This window comes from Cygnus atratus, chromosome 5, assembly GCF_013377495.2.
Source record: "Cygnus atratus isolate AKBS03 ecotype Queensland, Australia chromosome 5, CAtr_DNAZoo_HiC_assembly, whole genome shotgun sequence".
NCBI lineage: Eukaryota > Metazoa > Chordata > Aves > Anseriformes > Anatidae > Cygnus > Cygnus atratus.
In genome coordinates, this window is record NC_066366.1 from 47,718,748 (window position 1) to 47,743,352 (window position 24,605).

The 24,605-nt window shown below is 45.5% G+C and overlaps 1 protein-coding gene across 7 annotated transcripts in view; it reads right to left on the minus strand.

Moving 5' to 3' along the window:
• FOXN3 (forkhead box N3) overlaps window positions 1-24,605 on the minus strand; it is a 200,034-nt gene that overhangs the window by 95,845 nt on the left and 79,584 nt on the right. For all 7 annotated transcript variants that reach the window (XM_050710760.1, XM_050710759.1, XM_050710758.1 and 4 more), the window contains exon 3: window positions 9,539-9,675. In XM_050710760.1, coding sequence (XP_050566717.1) covers window positions 9,539-9,675 — 137 coding nt within the window. The remainder of the gene's footprint in view (window positions 1-9,538; window positions 9,676-24,605) is intronic.

A 24,605-nucleotide genomic window follows, 5' to 3' on the forward strand; every position in this document is an offset into this window, starting at 1 on the left:
TTCATTGTAGCTTTTTCACCATAGAAAAAGAACAAAATGAGCTCTTCTGATTTCACAAAGGGAAAGAACATTTTACCAGGCCACCGTAGCATAAAACACATTAGCCAAGCAAAAAGCAGCAACTCTCAGCTCAGGTGAACGTGCGGGGAAGGCGGCCTCTCTTTTCAGCCGTACACGGCCCTGCTGAGGATGGAAATTCCTCAACTAAGGACCCCCCATGGCCTCCTCCAAAAAGGGTTTTTAGATAAGTAAACTTAGTTCTGATTAAGCTAGCAGCTTGATTTGCCAAGTCAAAGTTCAAAACACAAAAGTGCAAAAAAGTTTTGGTAAGAAAAAGGACTCCACACTTTTTGTTGCAAAATTTCAAAATGAGACATTATAATACACGTCAAGCTCTTTTAGTTTTTATTCCTCTGAGCCATGGAAGTTCCTATGAAATGAAGCAACTCTATCAAAATATTTTTATTTGAGCAAAAAGCAGTCCCATGAAAATCAGAGGAAGAGGATCCACTTTTACATAGTAGGATCCTACAATCAGGTGTCGTGGTGATGAGCCACAAGATCCATGGGAAACATGGTCACAGATCACCACCGGCAAGCCCTGAGCTGAGTTGTGTGACACCAGAAATCAAGTCACAACTGGCAAAGGTGGTGATAAAAATCATAATTCAAGCTTTCACAGATTAACAGACAATCCCCAAGCTTCCTTTCTTGCAACAAATAAACAAACTTTCTTCTCCAAAATATACACAGAGACTATAAATGGCACATACACGTATCCATATGCTGGGATACCACATGCATCCCTGAAAAGCCTGCCAGCTAATAAAGATTCAAAAAGCCTAACCCTCTGAAACTTGTTTTGAGCTTTTTATCTGAAAATAAATATTTACTAAAGAAATAGCTTTGAAGGGAAACTTTGCCTTTCATTTTAAGATTTATGGCCATGGGTACTGCAACGTGATGCTGGAAATGCTCTGAACATTTAGGATGTTTTTTAAAAAAACATTTGCAGAAACACCGATTGATACCTTGAGAAATACTGGCTCAGATACACAGGCAAGGATTACGTGGATACACAACACAGGTACAAAATGCAACTGCACCTCTCATACTTTAAATGGGATCTTTATTCCCCAATATTCATTCAAAAATTAGGCAAAAAGGATAAAAAGTCCACACAGTTGTTTGACAGCAAATACTGTGATTCTTGGAAATGGTCAGTGCACCTTACTTGGAGTCTAACACAAATATTAAATAAGCATTGAAGACTTAAACTACAGAATTCCTTAGAATCACAGGAGTAACCGTTACAGAAAAGCCATCCCTTCCCCATTGTTTGAAAGGCTCTGAAAAGATCTTCATTGCTTTTTTCCTCATAGAAGGTCTGTTACTATTAATATGACATTAGAAACTGTCCTAAGAATGTCGGGCTAACAACAGAGCTGCAAATAAAGTGACTTTCCCTGTAAATCATTCTTACTAAAAGAACCAAAGGAAAGAAGTCCAATAGCTAACGGAGAGTGAAGTAAAGAAAATCTAAAGAAAAAGGAATAATTAAATATAAAGTTTAAAATTAAACGTAATTTATGGAAAACCTTTATTAATATATGGAAATTAGAAACCGTTTCTGAATATAATATCAATAAAATACAAGACACTATGCTACTATTTGCAGTCTCCCAAGCTTCGTGAATCTGTTTTCATATGCAGAATTCAAATCATTTCCATTGCTGTAATATTGTATGATTAACAAACATGATAACTCATGTCAGCCACTGTTCATCACACAGACACTTGCTCCCAACTCCTAATTTTCAGTTCCTAACAACCCAGTGAACTGTTATTGAACTGCACGACCCAGGCTTCCCCACCCACGCAAGCGCCGCAGTTGTTGTAGTGATGCAATGGCTGCTAATGGGGTGACGGGTGAGAGATGAACCGAACACCACCGAGTGACCAAGGGAGAGGGGAGCCCCATGCCCTCTGCTTTCTGCACCACCACACGGCCCTGCACCGCACCAGGCGTGCCATAAGTGCACAGCTACACAACGGGGACAGCACAGGGAGGGATGGGGAGTCGCAGGCGACCACCTCAGAAGCACAGCACCCATGTGCGGCCCTGTTCCTGCAGTCACCAATTCACAGCTCTGTCACTGAGGCTACTGTAACCATTATTCATAGCCACATAGCTAGAGCTAGAGAGGGATTTACAAACAAACTAAAAAAAATGTTAAAACACATCCCCGGACTTTCTTTTTCCCATGAACTTAAGTGGAAATACCTATAGTACCATTTCAAGCTATCTTTGGAATACGGCTATATTTATCTACAGAACAGGGGAAGGAAAAAAAGCCTAAAAAGCCAAGTAACTGGGAAGACTGCTCAGCAAATGAGGCTGTGAATAACAACAACTTAATGAAAGGAGTTGGTATTTGCCAGGCATCTACTAGAGAAGAATGACAGGCCAAGGATGCTGCTTTACAGTTCTTCACCAAAGGCCTTCAAACATGCAGCCAAAACAAAGACGTAAAGAACCAAATCTGCATGTATGTAGCAAGTGGGAAACGACATTTGTGCCATTTTGGGGGCACAGGTGAGAAAGAATTTAAAACACCTCAGCTGAGAAGGCTCAGAAGCATTAATCTGATTTTGAGAGGAACAAAGATGCAATTAAAGGGTTATTTGTATTTCCACCAGTCGTTCTTGCTGAGCACAAGGGTGCCACAGCAAGAATTCATGAAACTCTGTTGTATGAAGGAGGACACACTTCATTTTCTATTCTTCTTTTTCTGTCCATGATCTGCTGCCTGCTTCCCCCATTCATCTCCCTCCCCTCGACATCCCTTATACTGTACAGTACGAGAAAATTTCATTTAAAAGGTAAGAGCTGATCTTATTTGTTTTATAAAGCCATAGCCAACAGGATACTTCCCATACCACAGAAGTCTACTGGCTAAAGAACTGATAAGAATATAATAGAAAATCGGTCCTGGACTAGCAAATCCTCAAATATTTATGCATTGATAGCATTAGAGGCATTCACTCAAGCAAAAGTTATTTTCCTTGCTATTCGTACCTGGCATCAGACAGAACCAATGTTCTTTCATTTGCCAGAAAACAGAAAAAAAGCCGCATAGTCTCAGAATACAGATGACGTTCAAATCAAGATGTATTACTGTGTCAGAGGGCACAGTTTGGAAGAACTTGTTTTCCTTGTGATCTCTGAACTACAGAAACAGCAGAACAAAATTCCCCAAAGACTCCGCCTTGACACCATACCAAGGGAAGAAAACTCATTCTGACTCTACCCAGGAAGTAAAATATTGAGATCAATCTTGATAAAGGGGGTTGTAGCATGCACAGAAATAGTAGACCGCCCTATGGTCAGTTTCATATCCTACCAAAAGCAGAAAAAGTGATACAGAATTAAAGCTGTGCTTCTAGACTGCAAAAGACAACCAATTAATTTCTTCTCTAAGTCCCTTTTTGCAGGGAGATACCCCACAGTGTCTTTCAGTGTTTCAAAGTACTCAATGAATAGAAAAAGTTCATTTCACCAGCTTCACCAAATGGCCAGAAAAGATCATTTCTGATCTCAACACATAAAGCATTACAGATAAAAAGAGTGCTTATACACTGTCCAGAACAATAACCTTCAACATGGTCACTTTGATGCAGCTTTAGTTTCAATAGGCAACAGGGAAAGTCTGAAGCTTGTGACAGTTTTAGGGAGGAAGCAGTGAAGCCAAAACCAGCAAAAAAAATTGAATGAGTTGTTCCAAATCCAGTAGTTTTGTAAGTGGCTAATCTACAATAGCAGTCCTTGTGGTGAGGGGAAACTATTTCCACAGCAAGGTGACAAACTACCCTGTGCAGAGAGTTAATGATTGAACTGTACCCTGACTGTACCAGCATGGCTTCAGACTTGCTATTTGCACTGTAGGACAGGCCCAAACCTGAGGTGGAAATGGCTGAAGAACCTTCTCCCTCAAAGAGCAAACAGAGGAAAAACAGAGGCACTTTTAAGGGTCCCCTGAATGAGACATGAATATGGGTGCACGCTGTAACAGAGTAGCACTGAAACTGACCCATCACATGGTGGGCGTTCAACAAATACCAAACACAAAGCTTGTTAACAGAAGCCAACAAATAAAAGCTGGGAGCTGGGTATCACAAGGAAAACAGAACATTTGTTCATTTAGCATTTGTGCAACAGCTTCAAAGTTTCCCATCCTTAGCAGGCTGCATGCAGACTATGCACGCAGTGACTGCTCAAGTCTTTTTTTTTTTTTTTTTTCTGTAGCAGTGTCCTGGGTGCCCTGACGAGAGCTGGGGCCACCAGTGCAGCAAGCACTGCACACACGCTGCTGCCTGGGGAGCAACCTGGGCACCGATCAGAGCCACTGCTCTGCCTCCTCCAGATGTGGCAGGAGGCTTTAAACCAGGGAAATGGAAGCAGAAAGCTGGGAGTAACAGTAGCAGGACTGCATGTTTTCAGTCTCAAAACAGGGAAATGTGATTTTTTTTAGTTCAAACGCAAAATGAACAAGCAACGTCAGTGTCCCCCAGCCACCATGCTCCCTGTTCACCACACAGCTTGCAGTGACAGGTATCATAGAAGCTTGATATCCAATTTTCACCAGCTTTTGCATCTTACTAATAAATTCCAAAAGTCAAACAGGGGCTCACAATCACAAAGACCCCTCTCCTGTGCTACCCATCTGAACAGGGAGCAGGGGGCACTGTGTGCACCCAGTGCTACCAGGGAAGTCGCGCGTGAAGCAAACCTGTGTGGCCACAAACTCGGCACGCCGTAGTCGGCTCCTTGTCCAGCCTAGGAAGAGACGTGTATATGGGAGCGTGGTTATCTTAACCTGATTACCTCACAAGAAAACCTGTAACACGCACCACTCCTTTTACAGCAGCATAAAGAAATGCGGCGTGCCACAAACACGCATCCCCATGGAGATGGGCCACCACCAAAATGGAGGCCGCGGGAGGCCCCTCAGGAGGGCCGCCCTCCAGAGCCCGCTTCAGACCCTTGGCCAAAATGTGCGAAAAGTGCTGCTTTGCAGTGGGCTTCTTCATAATTTAGTCTTCATAAAACGCCTACGCTTGGGACAGGTCGCTGGCTGAAATGGTATGAATTAAGGGCAGAAAGAAAGAAAAACATTCTTAGCAGAAACAGATATTGAAGGACATGACACCGGGGAAAGAAGTGATTAAAATTTAAGGAGCTCATAGCACTTCTAGAAAGCCAGCAGCTGCACGGAAGGCAATAGTGGTAAGAGACACTAAATTCAATAAAACAGAAGCCACTCCTCATTTTTCAAATTCCCCACCAGTAAAGTTTCATAAAATATTTGGTCACTAACATACCCGCTCCTACATCATGCACTTCCAAGAAAGGAAGGGAAAAGGAAGACCAGGTCAAGCAGCAGTGCCATTTAAATGAAATATGCTCTGAAAAGGGACTTTACATAGAAGGCAGTCACTGCAGAGGTGGCTCTGTGACTTGTTGAGCCTGGACTTCCCCAGCTGCTGAGCCGGGAACCCAAGAGCCCCACTAACACACAACGCATCAACCAAGCTCACCCAAGCTGCTCCTACAGGAGGGATGCAAACAAACCAGGGACCAGATGCAGCCTTTCTGAACAGGTGGGCTGGGGCAACGCAAGAAAGAAACCTCTCTTCAGTTTCTATTTCAGGTCAATTTGCAATTTCATCAGCTACACGGCAGCTTAGCCCAGATGTGCCAATGTTCACCACTGGTTTAGCAAACAACAATTAGCAAAATACATTGGAAAAATGAAAAGCAGAAAAAAATAACACTCTACACATCATATAGTCTATAAAGTGGTCTAGCCAAGATTCCCAGGTCAGCCAGATCTCCAAAAAATTCTTAGCCATCTGTGAAACTACTAATTTCTGTCATTTTACATTACATTTCGTGATAGCATTTCTCCTTCTGCTGATGAAAATAATTGAGAACTATACTGATATGACACACTCAGAGAAAACAAAAATCCATTTCAAGATCTCCTCAAAGCACTACCACAAGAGAAAAATCACACCTATAGTTCAGTTAGAGTCAGAAAACTGAAGGTAAAGCATGCAGATAAAATATCAGGGCACTGACTTACATAGTTACTTAACAAAGTTTGTGTCTGTAAATACATTTCAAGGTTGCTATTGCCAACACAACTGTAAATATTTAAAAAGAAACACACCATAGCCCTTGGACTAAAGCACTCATTTTTCCACACCCAGGAGAGTTTTTTCTTTATCACACTGTGTATCACTGTTAGTTAACCCTTGAAATTCATCATAAATGACATGATATACGCCTCCATCAGAAGAATTAGAAAAAAAAGGTTTCTTTGTTAGGCATGAGTGTTGTTTTTAAGAACACGTATCCAACCCAATTAAAATTAAGTAATTTGCATTACTATATACTTCCTCTTAAAGCTTACGGATAATCTTCTTCATGTTCAAAGAAGCAGTAGCAATTCAGACAACAGTAGTCTGAAGTTCCTTCTTGTATACAAACACTGCAACTTGTTTTTCCCCCAAAACTACGGTCTTGTATACACGGATCTCAGTGTAATCCAAACTTCCTGGTTTGAGTCAGACGTCTGATCTAAAATGATACTAGTATAATACTGAGTCAGTCATCTAAATGTGTGGGTTCACATTATAAAACTCCTTCATAAAAAGTCTTCCCGGTTATGTTTATGCAGCATGTTCTGTTGGAGTTGTAAAGCTAAATTATCTGCTGGAATTAACTCTGCTCAGAAAAGGAGCATTTGTACATTCAGTGATCATCTTGCTTGGGATATTTTTACAATACGTTCCTCCACTCCATGCTCAATTCACCCCTAAGCTGCTTACACAGATACTAAACTGAACATGTGATTCATTTGTGTATCCTTATTCTTCCAAAACATCTGATAAAGACAAGCAATAGGTCAATTTGCCCCCTGTGGAACTGCCGCAACTGATCCTTATGAACCTTACAATTCCTCCGATTAACCCAGTTCCTACAGGCGTTCTAATATTGGTGAATTATCTTGTTCCAGACGTATTTCATTAATATCAGGTGACATAGTTTCTCTTAGTTGTGGGCTTCAGTTATGTAAGGCTGATGGACAGCGACAAAACTCTGCCATCCAAGGATTTTTTCTAAACATATCATCTCCACCATCAGAAGAATTTCCCTTGGAATTTGTTACTATGACAATGTATTGCTCGGGAGATATGACGATGGCAGAGCGGATTTACATTTTTCTACCTGCTACCGAAGTCTTTGTACACATGAGAAAGCAATCACATACATATGGGATTAATGTTTTTCCAAACGCACAGGGAATGTTCAACTACTTGCGAATGTATCAGAAATATCTCCAAAAACTGACTTTGCCATGTAACAGCCAATGCATAATGAAATTAATTCAACAGTCACTGATGGCCTAGATAAGCCTTATGCTGATGTTCCGTCAGTCAGTAGCAGGTGACTAAATGAATATTTTAGAAGACCACAGGAAGATTAAGTTTTATTTGACAGTGGAAGTGCTGAAAGACACCCAGCTAAAAATAAGAGCAAGACCACAATATTTTCATGCAAAGCCCAGCCTCCTTCGGGCGTCTATTTGTGAGCCATTTGCTCCTGCAGCCCTGCAAGCTCTTTGTTTTATGATGCAGCCATTATCACAAGACTCGATGCTACTGTGCGAGCGCCTGGCAGCACAAGCAGCGTAGCAGCAGCTCTGCCATCTCCCTCTTTCCAGGGAAGGCAAGTTTCCCTTTCAGTCTGGGGACTTCCTTGAGGGTGTTTTGGTGGCACCCTCCCACCCCTCGCTCAGAGGACGGCTCTGCCATTTGCCCAGCTACATCTGGACATCAGTGAAGGCCAACCTGGAAAAGCCATCGCAAGCCCCTGCAGGTGACAGCTGCCAGCAACACCACTGGTTCTGGCCAAGCCGCCCCGCTGAGCGAATACCTGCTTCAGGCATCAAACATCGGGGCTCCTGCTCGCGGCTGCGTGTGTTTGCCGGAATGTTTTGCTCGTGGAGATTAGAAGGGATCAAAATCCCTCCAGTTGTGTGTCAAATGTGCTTTACACTTTCACTTGATACGAGAGTCTCTGCATAAATCTACATGGGCGTAATTAAAATACTCTTAAATATGCAACAGAGACAATAAAATGAGGCGCTGGAAGCAAACCTCGTTCAAACACACGAATTACCGTTGTAATGCCATCAGTCAAATTATTCATCCGTCCTTCTGCAAAGCGCAGTAGCGGAGCAATTGCTGGGAGCAGGGGGAGCGTAAAAGCAAAAAAATGCCACGGAGCAGTGACACTACGGAACGTATTTCTCTAAAGCTCCACAGGAAAGATAGGATGCAGCGAGGCCGTACCATGGATGCTGCACAGCTTATGGGAGGCCCGTGCTCCTGTCACTTCCCGGTGCTGGCTCGCCATAAGTCAGCAGCTCACTTCGTAACAGGGGAAGGGGAAAAAAATATGAAAATAAAAACAAATAAACGCCACAATCCTCCTGCCCCAGGCGGAGGACAAAGCCGGGTGCAGGATGCCGATTCCCCCAAAAGTTGCGGGCCGGCTGCGGTTGCTATGCAGGATTCCCCGTCGCCACGGCAACGGCGCGGCTGCGCCCCAGCGGGCTGTCCCCGCGGCAGGCAGCGCAGGCCCTGTGCCGCCGTGCCGCCGTGCCACCGCACCTGCCGGGCTACGCGGTGCCATGGCGACGCCCGTTGCCATAGGGGCCGTCAGGCCAATCCGGCACCCGGGGCAGGCGGCCGCTGCTCCCGCGCCAGCATCACCGGGCCCAGCGCTAAGCGCAGGATCCGCTCCGGAAAAATCCGTCCCCCGCCCCAAAAAGCACTGAAATCCATAGGGCATCGAAAGCTGCCACTGTCACGGCTCGGTCGTGGTGATGCCGCTGGACGGGTGGTTTTGTAGGGTGGGCTGCAGGCGGCTGGCGTTCCCGACCCAGCCTTTGGGGAAAGCGAAGCGAGAGAGCTCCACGTCAGCAGTGAGCGGAGAGCAGTTGTGTCCAAAGCCAGTGCCTGCGTCTCTGCTTAGCGGTCGTAGGTTTCCCTCTTCTTTTGCTAAGGTTCGGCGTAAGCACCGGCCCGTGTGAAAACAAACGCAGAGCACACGGATGGCCACCACCCCACGCCGATGTCGGCGAAGCGAGGAAGGCAGGGGCCGCTGCTCACCCAGCCGGGGGCTGCGCGGACACAACGCAGCGCACCCCAGGAAAAACAAACCCGTGTCCTCCGAGTGCGGGTACCCTGCTGGCCCCTAGTGAGAACGGGGCGAGCCCTCCGTTCGCCGTTATCGCGTGGGTCAGGCGGAGCAGGGCCGCCACCAAAGCACGGCGTCCCGACGTCCCGGCCCCGCGCACGGCTGGCTCCTGGCTGCCCGGCCTCACCACGCTTCACGGCTCAACCAAGGTTCATATGCAACGCTGGAGGAAAACATTTAGAGTTGTAAAATGCGTCTAGTGCTTACCTTTGATATGCCTGAGGAGATGTGGGAGGTGTATTGAACACATGCGAATATGGGTGATAGGGTGTCTTTTTCAAAGCCTGAATAAGATTTTGTCTATATTCTGGGTCTATACACCACAAGGACCCCTTTCCAATACTCTGCAAAGAAAAAAGAATTAAAAAAAAAATCAAATATTTGATCTAATGGCATAGCCTTATTTATTTAGCAGTATTTGTCAGGAAAAGCAGTGGGTTTGGGTTTTTTGTCTGACAGAAGTGAACACAGCTTACTTGCCAGAGATTATTGCTCCATTAATAACGTACTGCGACTGTATGATTTAAATCACACTTTTGGGGAAAAAAAAGTAAGAATGCATGTTCAGTTGCTCTTTTCCCCCCCTCTCTCGATACTAGTTAATACAATTTAATATCTGGCAACGTCCCCATCACCCCACACTGGAAAAATAAGAAGCTACAGTTACTGTTAAATGGAAACTCTGAAGAAAGCTAGGTTCTTTTTGAAAGTGCTTTTCTTTTCCTCTTGCTGTTACACTAACAAGAAACAGGGCTAAAAAGGAGGGGTTTAAACACCCTAGCAACTGTTTTAAAAATAAAAGGATTTAGTTCCTCAACCACATGACATCAGTGCCATTATACTACAAGAGAAAATTAATCATCTTTTCTCCCCAAAGGGGAAAAAAGAAAAACAACAACACGAACCAAAAACCACAGTAAAATCAGAGTTTAAACCATTTCAGGGTGTTGTGAAATTGTGATCAGTTAAAACAACAGTTACCCTTTCTGGACACACAGAGCAGCTCAAGCAGTTGATCTGTAATGGGAAAACTACACTGAAATTCAGCGTTATTCTGCGGTTACGAGCAGCACGATTTTGGTTCTTGTCTCAGGATGCAGACACTTGGATCTGTTCTGCGCGAGGTCCCCAGCAAGCAGAAGCACAGCCCTCCCTCAGCCCCACTAAGAGCGCACGCAGAGCGACCCAAGAGCAGCCTCGGTCTGCACCAGTCCTCATTATTGATTGCGCCGCACTGGCAGGCTTTCAAGGCATTAGGACGAGCTTTTTGGTAAACACTGAGGCTTTCTGGAAGCGGCGGGGAGGCGGTGCTACCACCTCTGGCCGCCCCTTCTCCGAACTCCCATCCTCAACAGTGGAGCAGGGCCCTCGGGGTCACGCAGCAAACGCATACGGACAGAGTCAGGCTGAGGGGGAGACTGCTTCCTAAAGCCACACGGAAGACCAAAGCCAGACACTTGGTTCCTTTTGGAAACTTGTCATCTCTGAGGAGCCCCACCAGCTCCTACGTGCTCCTCTGCCTTACGGCAGCTTTAGGATGTGTGTACAAGACACTAAGTGCTTGCAGAGCTCCTTCTCTAACCTGCGCTGAAGCCTCCCCCAAGAAAACAGAAAAATAGAAAAAAGGCTTCCCTAACGTCACTGGATTGCAGTGTGGGAGCACCCAACAAGCTGGCAGCACTGCCCGAGACTTGGTGGAAAGAGAAGGAGAGGAGCTGGCAGGACCCGCAGCAGCCAGGACCGCTTCTCTTCAGACACGAACCCATCGGCTGGAGGGACGACGGGGAGCCATCTTCTGCACGGCGCTCCTGTGGGAACACGCCGTCCCTCCCTGCCCACACGGCCACTTGTGAACCAGAAGGCTGCTGAGCAGCCTCGGGGGAGACAGCCGCCAGCTCCGGGGCCGAGGCTGGGCCCCTGCACGGCCACAAGGCCCAAGGGGCTCAAGGGAGGCAGCCAGGCCCCTGGCTCTCCTCCAGGCACGGCGCAGAGCAGATGACCCAACGCCCGCTGCTGGTGTCACCGGGAGAAGCTGTGTGCCGTACATCCCAAACCGCTTTGCACCAAGGGGGCTGTTAGGTTTAGCTTCCAAATCCGGGACAATAAGCCAGAGCCTTCACATGACAGGGCTAGTAAGTGACTTTTTAGGCAAAGGACAGAGTCAAAAATAGAATCCAAACCTCTCAAATTCCACTTCCACACTCCATCCAAGAGCCAGAGCAAGAACACCACAAATTTCCTTTTAAGCAAGCAACATGCAAGGCTAGGAACATTCTTCAGGAGAAAACCTTTGCTGGATTCCTGACTCTTGACAACATGGGACAAGGTTTAAAAATGCTGCACTTAAACACTATGCATCTTACTTGTTCTTGCTGGAACACAACATACTGCTTCCAAACTTCAGGGTTTTTTCCTTTACATGCAAGAAAGAGTTTCCATCTAACCTGGAAGAGATCAGCCCCTAAAACCCTCAGAGCTAATACAAGTTGAGGGGCTTACAAGAGGAAGTCACTGCTGAAGACTAACTTCAAAACCTTGCATAGCTGTTAAACTACATTTGTTTCACTTGCAGATACTCTCGTGAAAGCCAAAAATAATCTCACTGGAAAACAGAAACTCTCACACAAAAGGTACTGAGAAGAGTTAGACTCCTTGTTAAAATAAAGGCTGGGAAGGCAGATTTGCTGTATTTTCACTGGAAGTGAGCTGACTTATACTTTAGCAGCAATAACAAACATAATTTAAGGCAAAGCTCTCCAACCACGCAAAGTTCCTTTTTTTTTTTAAGATATTTACCTTTGTTTTTCCACAATCACACAACAGAACAGAAATAAAAAGAAAACTGAAGTGTCATCCGTTAAGAATCCTTCCTGACAGCCAGAGGTGTGAAGAGCTTCGTTAACTGTTTAGATGTGTCATTACTCTTCCCATATACAGAGCAATCACAGGAAAGGAAATCTTTGGAACTCAGACCAATCGGTTAGTGATTAATTTCCATCTTATGACACTTGGCGTGCTGCTTCACTACCTCCTCCAAGCCAAAAGTCAATAGTGTCTCCAATCAAAAACCAGCAAGAAAGGAAAAAAAAAATCCTTGGATTACATTTGTCTCCCAGGCAACAAGTGACTGAGGAGTGGATAACAGCCCCTGATAATCTCGGCACTGGAGTGCTTTCAGACTTCCCGACAATGCCTCCTCCTCCTCCCCGGCCTGAGCACTGATCTCCCTCGCTCCTGCCGTTCAGTCCGTGCTGCTTCTGTATTGGCGTTTGAGGTTATTAAAAAAAAAAAAAGAAAGAGTATTACAACGAGTCCCCTTCACCTTCTCCAAGAGCAGACTATAACCCCAGGCAAGCTATTTCAAAGGTACTAACAGGGAGAGAAACCAAAGTGTAGAAGTTACCCCATAAAAATTTACGACTGAGTACTTTTTCTTTAAAAGGCTTCCTGATTATGCTTTCTACTATCATTAAGATATTGTTATGCCTTTTTTCTGTCATCTAATACACACGCAGGCTGTATCTGGACATTGTGTGCTACATTCCAACCTTTCAATTCATTCTTTCTTTCTGATATCTCAAGTACACAAAGCTGATTTCCCCCAGCAATTAACACTGGTGCGCTACCATGAGAAAGGTTTAAGATATTCGCTGTCCAATTTCTTTTCCCCCTCAGAACGGACTGGATATTGAAGTTTTAAAATCCTATTTACACAACCTAGCAGGATCCAAACCAAAAAAAAGTTCGGCCATCTTTTAGTAGAGTGGAAAAAGATGCTTCAAATTTAAAAACAAACAAACAAAAAATGCTGCTTACAATTGTTATAGTCAGGAATAACAGCATTATCCACATTAAAACTCCTCATTATAAAGATTCTGCTTCCATATACCTCACCACTGACTGTCTGGCCCTACACGTTACTTACTGTCTGCCCAAAGCTCAATAAAAAAAAATGTGTTGAGCTCCTTCCAAGACCGACGGCTGGGAAAAATACATACCCTGTCTATATAAAAATTCTGGCAAATGCTTATTTGAGGAATTTTGTTCCCTGGTTATTTTAGCACTGACTTGAAATTTGTTAGGAACGCAGCTTGTTTCCAGGGTGGTTCTTTTCACCGCCGCACAGTCTGCCCAAAATACAGCTTTGGGAAGAGAGTAGATGCAGGAGCCACAAAACACACGGGCTCAGATTGCTGCTGCACCTTCTGCAAATTGCTGCTGCACCTTCTGCAGCTCCAGCCCCACAGTCACCCGGAGCCAGCACAGGACTGCACTGAAAGCAGGGAGTAGCATCTTTAGGTCACCCATTTTGTGGAGCAGTGCCCGGGTACCCCAGGAGCAGACCTGCCTCGCTGCACTGTCCTCCCTCACCTCTTGCGTGTGCCCGGCGCTTCTTCCACAAGCCTGTGAAAGCAGAAATCTGGCTGGGACTGGGAAACCAGGCGTGACAGGGAGTAGGCATACGGGGGAGAAAGGGGATGAGCTGGGCAGTTGACTCCTTTGAGTTGAGGAGCCTGCTGCTTCAAACAAATAAATAAAGCTAAGCCAACAACTCCCCGCTGAGTAGACCTGCCAAAACAGAAAGGGATGAATGCCCGGAGTCAGACACTCCTAAACTAAAATTATCAACAATATGAATTAGGAATGTGGCTGTTACCCAAACTGAAGCAGCGTGCACATACACCATCCTTGAGAATTATTCCGCACTGATTACTGGGGCACTTCAGGAACTATTAAAAGCAAGCAAAGAAAACAGAAAATTCCTGTTACTCGAAAAAGGAAATGTCCAACTAGCAACTGCAGTCCCAAGTTCTCACACCTTGAAATCACACCACTGTGACACATCACTCCCCGACTAGGCCAGCTTAAGTCGGTGCAGTCATTAACACAGGACCTGTGAATAACACTAATGACTCTTTCTAGCAACGAGGAGGAACCTTTTGGTGTCAGCAGTCCCCATTACCCATGTAATGGTTTGTTCTCAGCAGGGATGAAACCTACTATTGTTACAGCAAATGACCTCTCTGCAAGTAATAGTAGAGAGATTATTGGCTATCAAAGGTTCTTATTCTAAAGAAATATTTAGCCCGTTCTCATCATGCCCAGTTACCTTGCAATGGCCAACTCCAAGCAAATCTTCACACAGATTTGCCAACACGTTCACCTGCAGGAATGCTGTACAGCTTTTCTATAGGTGTCTGAGTGTGCCACGCCAGCACAGAGGTGTTCCTACAGGATCAAGCTTTAGTCAACCCGTTTTCGTAAAGCTTCAATTAAAGCTTCAGTTAAAGAACTGGAAGACAGAAGTACCACATGATGCCACCACAAAATTTAAAGCAGCCACATGAGTAGCCACAGCCATGACCAGAATCTGAAAAAGTAACTGTTTTTTTCAGACCAAAAACAGATCTCTGTGCCCAAGGCATGAGAGGGAACAGTGTTTCTCAGCTTTTACACCTAACGTCTCCGCCTCCTCCTCACAGAGGCCACATCCCAGGAGCCACCGCTGACCGCGCACAGTGGTATGAAGAGCCCGGCCGTGCGGGTCTGTGGAGAGCACGTCCTGAGCGGTCAGGCTGTGAGGGCCTGTACGAGCTCCCAGAAGAATAGGATGATGGAGACTTTGAGGACTCCAGAGCCCCTGGAAAGAGCAGGCGGGTGCACTCACCACCAAAAAAACACAGCAGTTCTGGAAACCTTACCTAAACCAGCTTTCTGGTGAGATCCTGGGGAGAGCAAACTAACACCAGGAAACACAAATGCCCCTCTTCTCACCTTATGAAAAAATCTACTTCATAAGGAAAGTGAGGGATTTTTGTGAGGAGATGTAATGACAGGAGGAAGGGAAGTAAAGCACTTTGGGAATGGCACTTCGTGACACCTTTAGCTCCAAAAAGCACAAAGAGAAACCGAATCATCACTCCAAAACGCACCTCAGCAGAGAATGACTTGTTTAAATAACTTTTTTTTTGCACTAAGCAGAGATGCCTGACAAGTGAGTTAAAAACCATCCTGCAGTACAATGTAATCACAGATCCTTCACGAAATGCGCCGCTGCTCTTCAAGCTTTGCAAATGTAGCTGCAGACACAATGGGAAATAAGCAGCTCACACTACAGAATTCAGCCCAACTAGGGAACTGAAGCCTACAGCGACCATCGGTGTACCTTAGGCTTCTCAGCACTCCCTGAGAACTTGTGCAACCTCCAACGCTACCCACAGGCCAGCTCTGTGCTACCCACCTGGACAGGGCGCTGCCGAGCAGCACCTTGCCTTGCTCCCTCTGCCAGCTGCCCGTCCCTCGCCTCGTGCCACCCTCCTCTGCACCACGGGCAGCCCTGCTGGCGTGGGACCAGCTCAGGATTGTAGTTCCCTCGTTTACAAGAGGTAGAAGCAGCATACTAATGTCAAGATTGGGGAAGAGATTGGGGAAAGATTGGGGAAAAATACTATATAAAATAAAAATTCTAAACCGTTGACCTGGAAAATGCTCAGGAAGATTTAGCTTTAAGATGCCAAAGTTGGTCTGCTGGTCTTTTTAAAACTCCATTGGTTATTCTTTACTCATCGGTATTTAAAGTTATCAGGACAGACTTAATATTGCTTGCTCTGGTCACCTACCAGAGTTCTCTAGTTTTAGATAGTTTTTATGAGTGGCCACAAATAATAGTAAACCTTTATGCTCTTTATCAGCTCTGTACCTTGCAGATGAGGTTGGTGAGTTCTCCAGTTACTTCACTGTTAAACAAATGAAGTAATTCGCAGAAAGACACAGACAGAGCATTAGAATCATCTGAGGTCAGCTAGTTTAAAAAAAAAAAAGAATAAAGAAAGAAAGAAACACAACTGCTAAGGAATTCTTAAAGAAAGAAAAACAAACCCACTGCCAATGATTGCTATTATTATAAAACACATTCCTTAGATCTACTGTAATCTCACATAAAAATTACAAATAACTATTCATGCAGTCTAAGGGTAAATTTTCTTCATTCTTTTCAAGCATTTCTAGCACAGACTAGTGAAACTCTATATGGCCAGCTTTAGAAAACTGCACTACAGACCTTAACAGCAATTTTAATGACAGTAACAACTGCATGGTAAGCATTTAATTTTCATAAAACCTCACACAAAACCCCCCAAACCCCTAAACTCAGAGGAGTTAGAAACTTCCCTTGCCCTTCAGAGGAAAGTTTGGCGTTGTTATAAGACAGTTTGACACAACACAGAGAAAACTGAAGTCGTATTTGCATGCAACATGACAAAACCCTCACACCCATTTCTCCTGCATGTTTTCAACTCTTTTCCACTAAACACACCACCACAGCTTGGATCAAGCACAAAGCTGAAAAAGAGCTTTGACTAGTTACACGACCATAAATACGTGCTCATTTAATATGTGAAACTAAATGTTTGATGGGAAGGTTTGCTGAAGTGCAGTATTCAACTCTGAATAAACCAGTTACATGGAGAAATCACCAGCTGTTCTGAAGAAAACAAAAGGTTGGGGCTTTTCAGGTCTTATTTTGCTCCGAGTAAAAACATCCATTAGTTCAAATCACTGAAGTCCAGGTCTCTGCTTGCATGCTCATCTCATGATATTTTAGCTTATATGCTCAGTGAACTACCAGAGACACCAACGCGGCCATCAGTTGTTGGTTATCAGTTACTGGCCTGCCTTTAGGAAAGCGGCCTGCTTCTTCCCCCGGCAGAAAAACATCTCCATCTCTGGTGTCCTGTCCACAACATGGGCAATCTCTTTCAGACGGGAGGGGTGGGTGGGTATATCTCCACCAGCCAGCAGCTTCACTTCAGTGAGAAGCATGATTACAGTGAGAAAGGGCCACTTAGCCTTGAAATAACATAAAACAACGCCCCCCCAGCTAGATGACACCATGGGCGCAGCAGAGCCAGTGCTCCTCCTGAAGGCCCTCCATGGCTCCTCCAGCCTGCAGGCACCCGTGTCCCCGCTGGTACAGCCACACTGTCACCAACCACAGCCGCAGCAGATCTGCTACACCGCATCACCTTCCCGCTGCTCTCCTAACGAAATGACTGCTCCAGCAGGTTTATGGGTGCTGTGTGGTGCCACCCAACTCTGGGAGTCATACTCCGCCTCACCACTGCCTCGCTGGGTTTATACGCAAACCACCCTATAAAGCTACTACACGGCCATATGGAAATCTTGCAAGCAAACGAAGAAGCGCCGTCGTTAGCCGCCCCTGAACAATGCCTCCCTCACACAGGGGCTGTGCTGCTCCATGGCAGCGCCTAGCAACCCCAGGCCTTCCCAAAGCCTTCCCCGGCCCAGCAAAGCGCAGGCACCGAAGAAGAAAGCCCGTGACACCGTTAGGGAGGAACAAAGCCTGAGATCAAACAGGCGCGGGGAGACTGGGCTGGGAAGTCAGGAGAGCCCAGCAGACAAGCCTGTCAGCGTGAAGGGCCGTCACACGGCACACTTGAGGGGGATTAGGTAGCAGGTAGCATTAATAATGCTGTTTCAGCCTATAGAATTTCCGTGTATACATGGAAAGCGTAATTAGCCCTACTCTGTTGAAAGGAAAATTGAGGGGAGACAGAAACAAAATAAAAAAGAAGTTAACTGCTCAAGGTCACCTATAAAGTCAACGGCAGAAGAGAAGAAAAAAAACCACCCTGAGGCTGCAGACCAGTAGCTGTTTTAGTGGGACGTGCTGCTTTCATGTCAGAGGGGCACTGGTTTAACACCCACCGGCCATCCGATACCCTTCATGGCTTGTACAGCTGGAGACAACACAAACTGTCTTTTCTTACAAATAGATAGTTACACAGTACGTGAAAACCTAGGATAATTTTAAAACACAACCCTTCACCCGACAGATACTCAAAAAATTATCCAACGCTTATATCCGTGCTGAAGGTTTGGGGGTCATTTCATGTCTGCCAGCGCATTAATGATGAAATAAGCCAGGGAGAGGATTTCCAGGGGAAGGGGTTAACAGCCAGCAGAGATGGGTGGGAGGGAGTAGGTTGAACTAAATCCATTAGCAGCGACAAATAAAAATAGAAATAAGGAAGACCTGACAAAAGCTAATGGATTGGCACCATTTTCCCATATAACTGTTTGTTTAATGTAGGGTTTTTCCTTGCTTAGTACTTAATACTGCTTCACGCGATGAATTGAGGGGAAAAACCAGGCATTTTGACAAATGTTTTGAGAGGCTGCCTAGATGTGGTGTTTTGAAGTGTCCCCGTGCTCTGTAAAGGACCGCAGCTGTGCTTCTCCCTGCACCCCGCGCATCCCGGGCACCTGCAGCGGGCACACGCTGACCCCAGGCCCTTCTCTGCTGACAGAGCCCGCTCTGTTGTGGTGCATGCATCAACATGCACGTTATTTCTGCTGCTCACACACATACCCTGATCTTTCCTTTGTCCGACTGCTACGCCAAGTCCAAAGACACTGTTTTTTTGCCACCATTTATCTTTCTCTCTCCTCTTTCTCATGGCTGGATGATGAACCCCAGAAAGCAAAACAAAGCACTCCCCCCGGCACTGCAAACGTCCTCCAAAACGGGGCTGCTTTTCAGCTGCCCCAGAAGCCTTCACCTCACTTGCCTAGCACAGATCAGCACCAACTCACGGGGGCAGGGCCTGGCTTTAGGAGCGTCAGCAGTGCACATGCCATAAGCCCACACCACGCCACCCGCTGAAGTTGGGGGATTTCACTGCAACTTAGGAGCTTGTTGACAGCCCATACACACCCTTGTTCCTCCCAACCACCAGCCACGAGGCTCTGGAGAAGCACCTCATCCATGAGCTAGTGAGGGTGGGAGCAGGGCAGGGTCGCCGCAGCTGCGGGCATCGCCAGCTGGAGGGGGGGCATCCGCAGAAACGGGGCGCCGTGCCCTCAGCAGGACCGCTCAACCTTCAAGGAGCAGCCAGGCCACTGCTGGGAACCTTCTGCGTCCATCCAGGAGGTGGAAACCCACCCCGCCCTGCAGGCACGCTCCCTCCTGGGTCCTGGGTCCTGGGGCTGCTCCACACCTCCTCACGGGGCCTGGGCAGCGGCACTCTCTCGCCATCCATCCCCAGCTCACCAGCACCAGGCTTGTAAAAACACCAAGAGGAGACAAGAGGCTTAGTCTTCAAAGTTTTGTTGACAGTGAGATTAATGAGAACTGCAAGAAGACAGATATCATTTAGGTTTCAGTTGCCTTGGGTTTTCAGGTGCCTGTATTTTTATGAGCAGGGCTACATGGGTTGCAAATGGAAAAACGCGAAAAGCAGCAGATGCAGCAACGCTTGGCATGAGGGACTTTGCAGCATGAGCCACTCAATCAAGCGTGTTTCAGAGTGGATAATTAATACTGCATTTCAGCTTCCCTGAGCACCTCCACCAGTAAAACAGATTTGAAAAGTGTGCAGATAGTTTATTAAACATGGCAAAGTGATTACATTAGACAAATAAGACAGACTCGCCGGTGTGTGTGTGAATTTAAAGGAAGAAGATGAATATTTAAATCCAGATTTTTTCCAAGGAAGGTGGCAAGTCCTTGATCAAAACCTACAGCTTGGCAAGAGCAGGGCTCGCAGGCTTATTCATGGTATTTCCCGAGCAGGCTAGTTCTGCATTAGCACAACATTCATCAAAGTCCAAATAATTAAGGATCCTGACTCAATATATGTTCTTCCTCCATTTAGAGTCCACTTCATTTTATTTCAAATCCCACAGTGGTTTTGCTATGTCACACAAAAAGTAAAGGAAAAGCAGGTTTCCTCTAATTCACAAAAGAGAATCGGAAGACATGCAACGCAGACAGCAGCAGCGAGCCAGCCTGCGAGCTGTGTGAAACAAAACCCAACAGAAATAGAAACGTCACTTTTCAGGGCGCTCTTTTGGCTAAGCTGGTAGAAAACAGGATGTGAGCATCAGTTGCTGTGTGCAGAAGAGAGGTTATTCAGAATAGCAAGTTCACGCTCAGACTGGGTCTTTTACCCTGTAAGGAAAGAGTGGGAGGAAGGGGGAAAAAGCTTTCAACCCACGCACCACAGCCCTGCCTACTTGGGTTTTCCCCGGTCTTTTTTTAACACAACTCGCAAGCAGTCGTTTTAAAGTGCGATGCTCACACACAGCCACCCATGAAACAGGACCGCGTGGGAAGCCCGCGCGTGCTTCGAGTGTGCCAAGGAGGAGGAGAAGGACACCTTCCTTGGGAAGAGGATCCGCAGGCAGCCAAAGGAGTGCCCGCAGCCCCAGCAGAGGGACTGGTGCAGCTGCCGATGGGACAGGAGCCCATCTGCAGGAAGGGAGGGCTTGAACACCAGAACAAGAAGAAAAGTAGAGCCTGAGGCAAAGGAGGGGAAAGAGAGAAACCGATGGAGCCTAGAAACCTCTGGAAATTAGAAAAGCAGCATCAACTGCGAGACAGGGCTAACCCACCACCTTCACCCCTCCCGCCCCGTGGTATTTACTAGCGAGCTATCACTCATTCTAATCATAGTATACAAAAAGGCTGCTGATCAATATTGCACAAGGGTGATTAGTGCTCAGTGATTAAACATCACTGTATGCATTTATCTGACTCAACGTGCCTGAAGTGGAAGGAAACAGGGAGAAACAGTTTCTGAGCGGACTCCAGTAATGAAAATTGACAATTCATCCACCATCAGACGTTAAAGCTGCGAAGAGTTCAGAAGTAGCAAGGCGGAGAAGATTTATGATATTCTCAGAAGGACAGAAAATTGTTTTCCTCCAAATTATTCAAGATGAAATGTACCTTTGAACAAATCTACCCTCTAAAGGAAAAGAAAATCTCATTTAAGGATGCCGAAGTGAGGCTATTTTGATGACACAGGTGTCACGCAAACCGGCCTGCTGCGACCTGAGTCACTGCTCCAGGTCCCCTGTGATCTTTTTCTCTATCGGTTTCACACAGGAAGCCTTCATGTTTGACGCACCAAAAATAGCAGACGTTTTACAAATGAAAATCTTGGTTCAAAAAAGCTTGCAACTTTTTTTCTTTTCTAAAATGCAAATGCACTCTCAGCACAGCACGACGATGAATTAAAGCCCTCCACCCGGCCACGCTGTCCTCGGCCAGATGTACGCGAACGGCTCCCCGCTAGATCATGCAAGTTAGAGACGGCTAAGAGAAAAAGAAACAAAACTGTCATTAGGAAACGAATACCTAAACGTGAAATGCAACCAAAAATAACACACACACTCCCTTGCAGAAAAAGACATCCAGCTAGAGAATGGGGTCCAAATCACTGAAGGCCCTATGCAAAGGCTGAGCAAAAAGGAAGGGGCACCTAAAAATTAACTGCATTGATCCAAAGGACAACTAAAAACTTCTGAGAGCACCCATCTCACATTTCAGATCTGTGTAGCACCCCAAGCCCTGCTGAAAAAGCAATGGCTGGCCCTCCAGCATGGTGGCGGTGTGAAAATCTACCCGCAGCTCCCGCAAATGCTGCATAGCAGAGGATTTCTCCAATTGTGGTGTTTTCTCTGCAAAAGGGTCTCCAGGGAAATGCCAAACATACCGCCAACAAAAGTTTGAAAGAAACTTGACATATTACAGCTTTATCGTAACCTCCAGAATCTGGCTTTAATGCTGCTAATTCATGGCATTTTACCATACTGGGATTTTAGGTGTTTTTATTAGAAAAGTCATGAGATGGTGCAAAATCATGAAAACAAACTGAAAGAAACCAAAATGTTTCCAGCTGTCTTCATGTCTGTAAAGAGCCTGGAAAGGGATCTAAGAGGTTCTAAAATAAGACATCTCCCATTACTTTAAATAACATCATGATTTTTAAGCCAATTTCATAAATGTCAGGGCCTAAATCTCTGCCTAAATAATCCCCCCCAAACCCATCATATGCATCCACACCTTTACACACACCCCCACCTGGACACCAGCACTACTTCATCTAACTGAAAAGCCACCCAACACTCATGTGGATAATTACAGAAATCCCTTCCTTTACAAAAAGAAGCCTCTATCTGTATGAAGGGTGAGAAGGAATCCCACCCCATTAACAGAGCTCAAGTTACACATGGCTTGAATTGAAAAGCCACTTAAACAAGCTGCGGCACCATCCTATTGTTTAAACTGATGCCAAACAACAGGAATCGACTGTCAAAACAGGAAAAAACAGAGCTGCCTGATGAAGCAGACTCTTTCCCTTTTTAATGCGTGCCTGAATTAGAGATTCAGAGTGCAAATCCAAAATCAAGACGGTGACCCCTGCTTTATAAATTCTGGGGGAAATACGTCGAGGTTGACGTGACGCACACATGGGTAAGTCCACCGCAATGAAGCCGTGGCTGCCTGTCCCGTCAGCTCAAGCCCAGCCAAACAGATTTTTGGCATACTCGACACTGAAGGGTGAGAGGGACTCGAGTGGTGGTGAAGGAGCAGATGTTAATTAGCAAAAGTGGGCAGATCACAAGCATGTTTACTTTGAAACTAAAATAATGCAAATATTTTAGCTGGGGGAAGGGGGCCACATTTTCCTATTTTTTCCCCAAGTCAGCAGAAAAACAGGATGAGAAAGCAAAATCTTTCCTTCGATTTCAATACTACCAATTAAAATCAAAGCTTTCTAAATGAAAATTCTGTATTTCATCTCAAACAAGAGGAGTGACAGAGAAGCTTGTCTCTTCGTGGAAATGGTCATAATTACATTTCTGTTTTTCCAAATTCAAAATTACTCAGCTCTGAAAGCCAACAGCAAATGACACATCAAAGCAGACTTGTTAAGCCAAGAACAAGGAACTTTATCCCTCCAAACAAAAGCAGCACTGCCTAAAAAGGCACCCAAGTCTTACAGGTGTTTTAGCAAGACCCAACAGAACAACTAACAGAACTGTAGGCTTTTTACTAAATTTTAAGGGCCAGCTTGTTTTGGAAAAAAAGAAGGAAAAAAAACCCACAGACAAATGAGAGAGGCAGTTCAGGTTAGTATCGTGATTTAGTGATCTGTTCAGACTAACTGGTAACCATTTGTGGCAAGAGAACACTTCTGTCCTAAGGAAATTTTGCCCAGCCATGCCACTACGAGCAGCATATTGGTTCCTAATGCAGAGATACAAGGAGGTAGGAAGCTTTGTGTGACAATCCAAATCCATACTGCTTTTCGCTCCCATTTTACCTTAAAAGCGTTTTGATGATCTAAAAACCAAAGTGGCTATGTAGTGTTTATATACATACACACACATATGCTCACAAAGGGATAGAGAGATACAAAAATAAATTAATTTAAGCAGAAGAGGAAGTACAGCCTGAACAATAAAATCCCATTTGTCTCAATAGCTGGGAGCTAGCACTGTGCTGAGTCTTCAGTGTAATTTGTCTCTGTATGACAGCTTCTTTCCTCTTTCTCTGCCATGCATCCAAACGTCTAAAAAGCATTAGAACTTGATATATAATTGGAAAACAAAACAAAAAAAAAAACACCTACCCTTTTACAACAGCGAGGTTTGCATATTTAGCACTGAGCACTGAGGGAAAATGCTGATCTTTAGAGATAGGGGTAGGAGAGAGAAAAGCCGAAGTAATTAGTGCAACAAGGTAATTAGGTAACAATAAACACATTATATCAGTTGCCAAAACAGGAAAAACATTTTGGACAGGTTCATTTGACTATTTCAAAGCAAAGAAACTCAATGCTAGAATTGCCAGCGTTTGTCTGGCGCCCAACCAGCTGAGCCCCGTAGCGACCCCCGAACTTCCCTCCTTCCCAACAAAATGCCCCAAACCTGCAGCTCCCGGTGCACGCCCTGGCTATGCGGGAAACCAGTGAATCATTTAGAGTCCTCCTCTCCTGAAGTACCTCAAGAAGGGTGGAACCATGTCAGGCTCCTATCACCACCTTCCCTTAAGTTTATATGTGACTATAGTCTATGAAGGTGAGCCCTGCAGGACCAAATGCCTCTTGACCCAGGAGCTCCCTACCATTTTCTCTGGAAGTCTTGGTGCAGCTGCGTCTCAGCCAGCAGCATCTAATTCTTACATCCCTCAAACATCCCTCTCCAAAGTGCTGCACGTGGTCAGTAGGATCAGGAGCAGTAGGATCCCTGGACGTGCCGCGTTCCTTTCTTACAGCAGGGCCGGAGAAGGCTGCACACGGACAGGCAGTACAGGACAGTGGTACTGAAGAGAACCTTTGCAAACAGTTTTTCCACATGGCAAGGACTTCATTCCAAAGATGAACCACGTGAAATATTTAGCTCTACCCAACAATTTAAGGAGAACAGACCTAATCGCAAAACTGCTCCTTCTATTACGTTC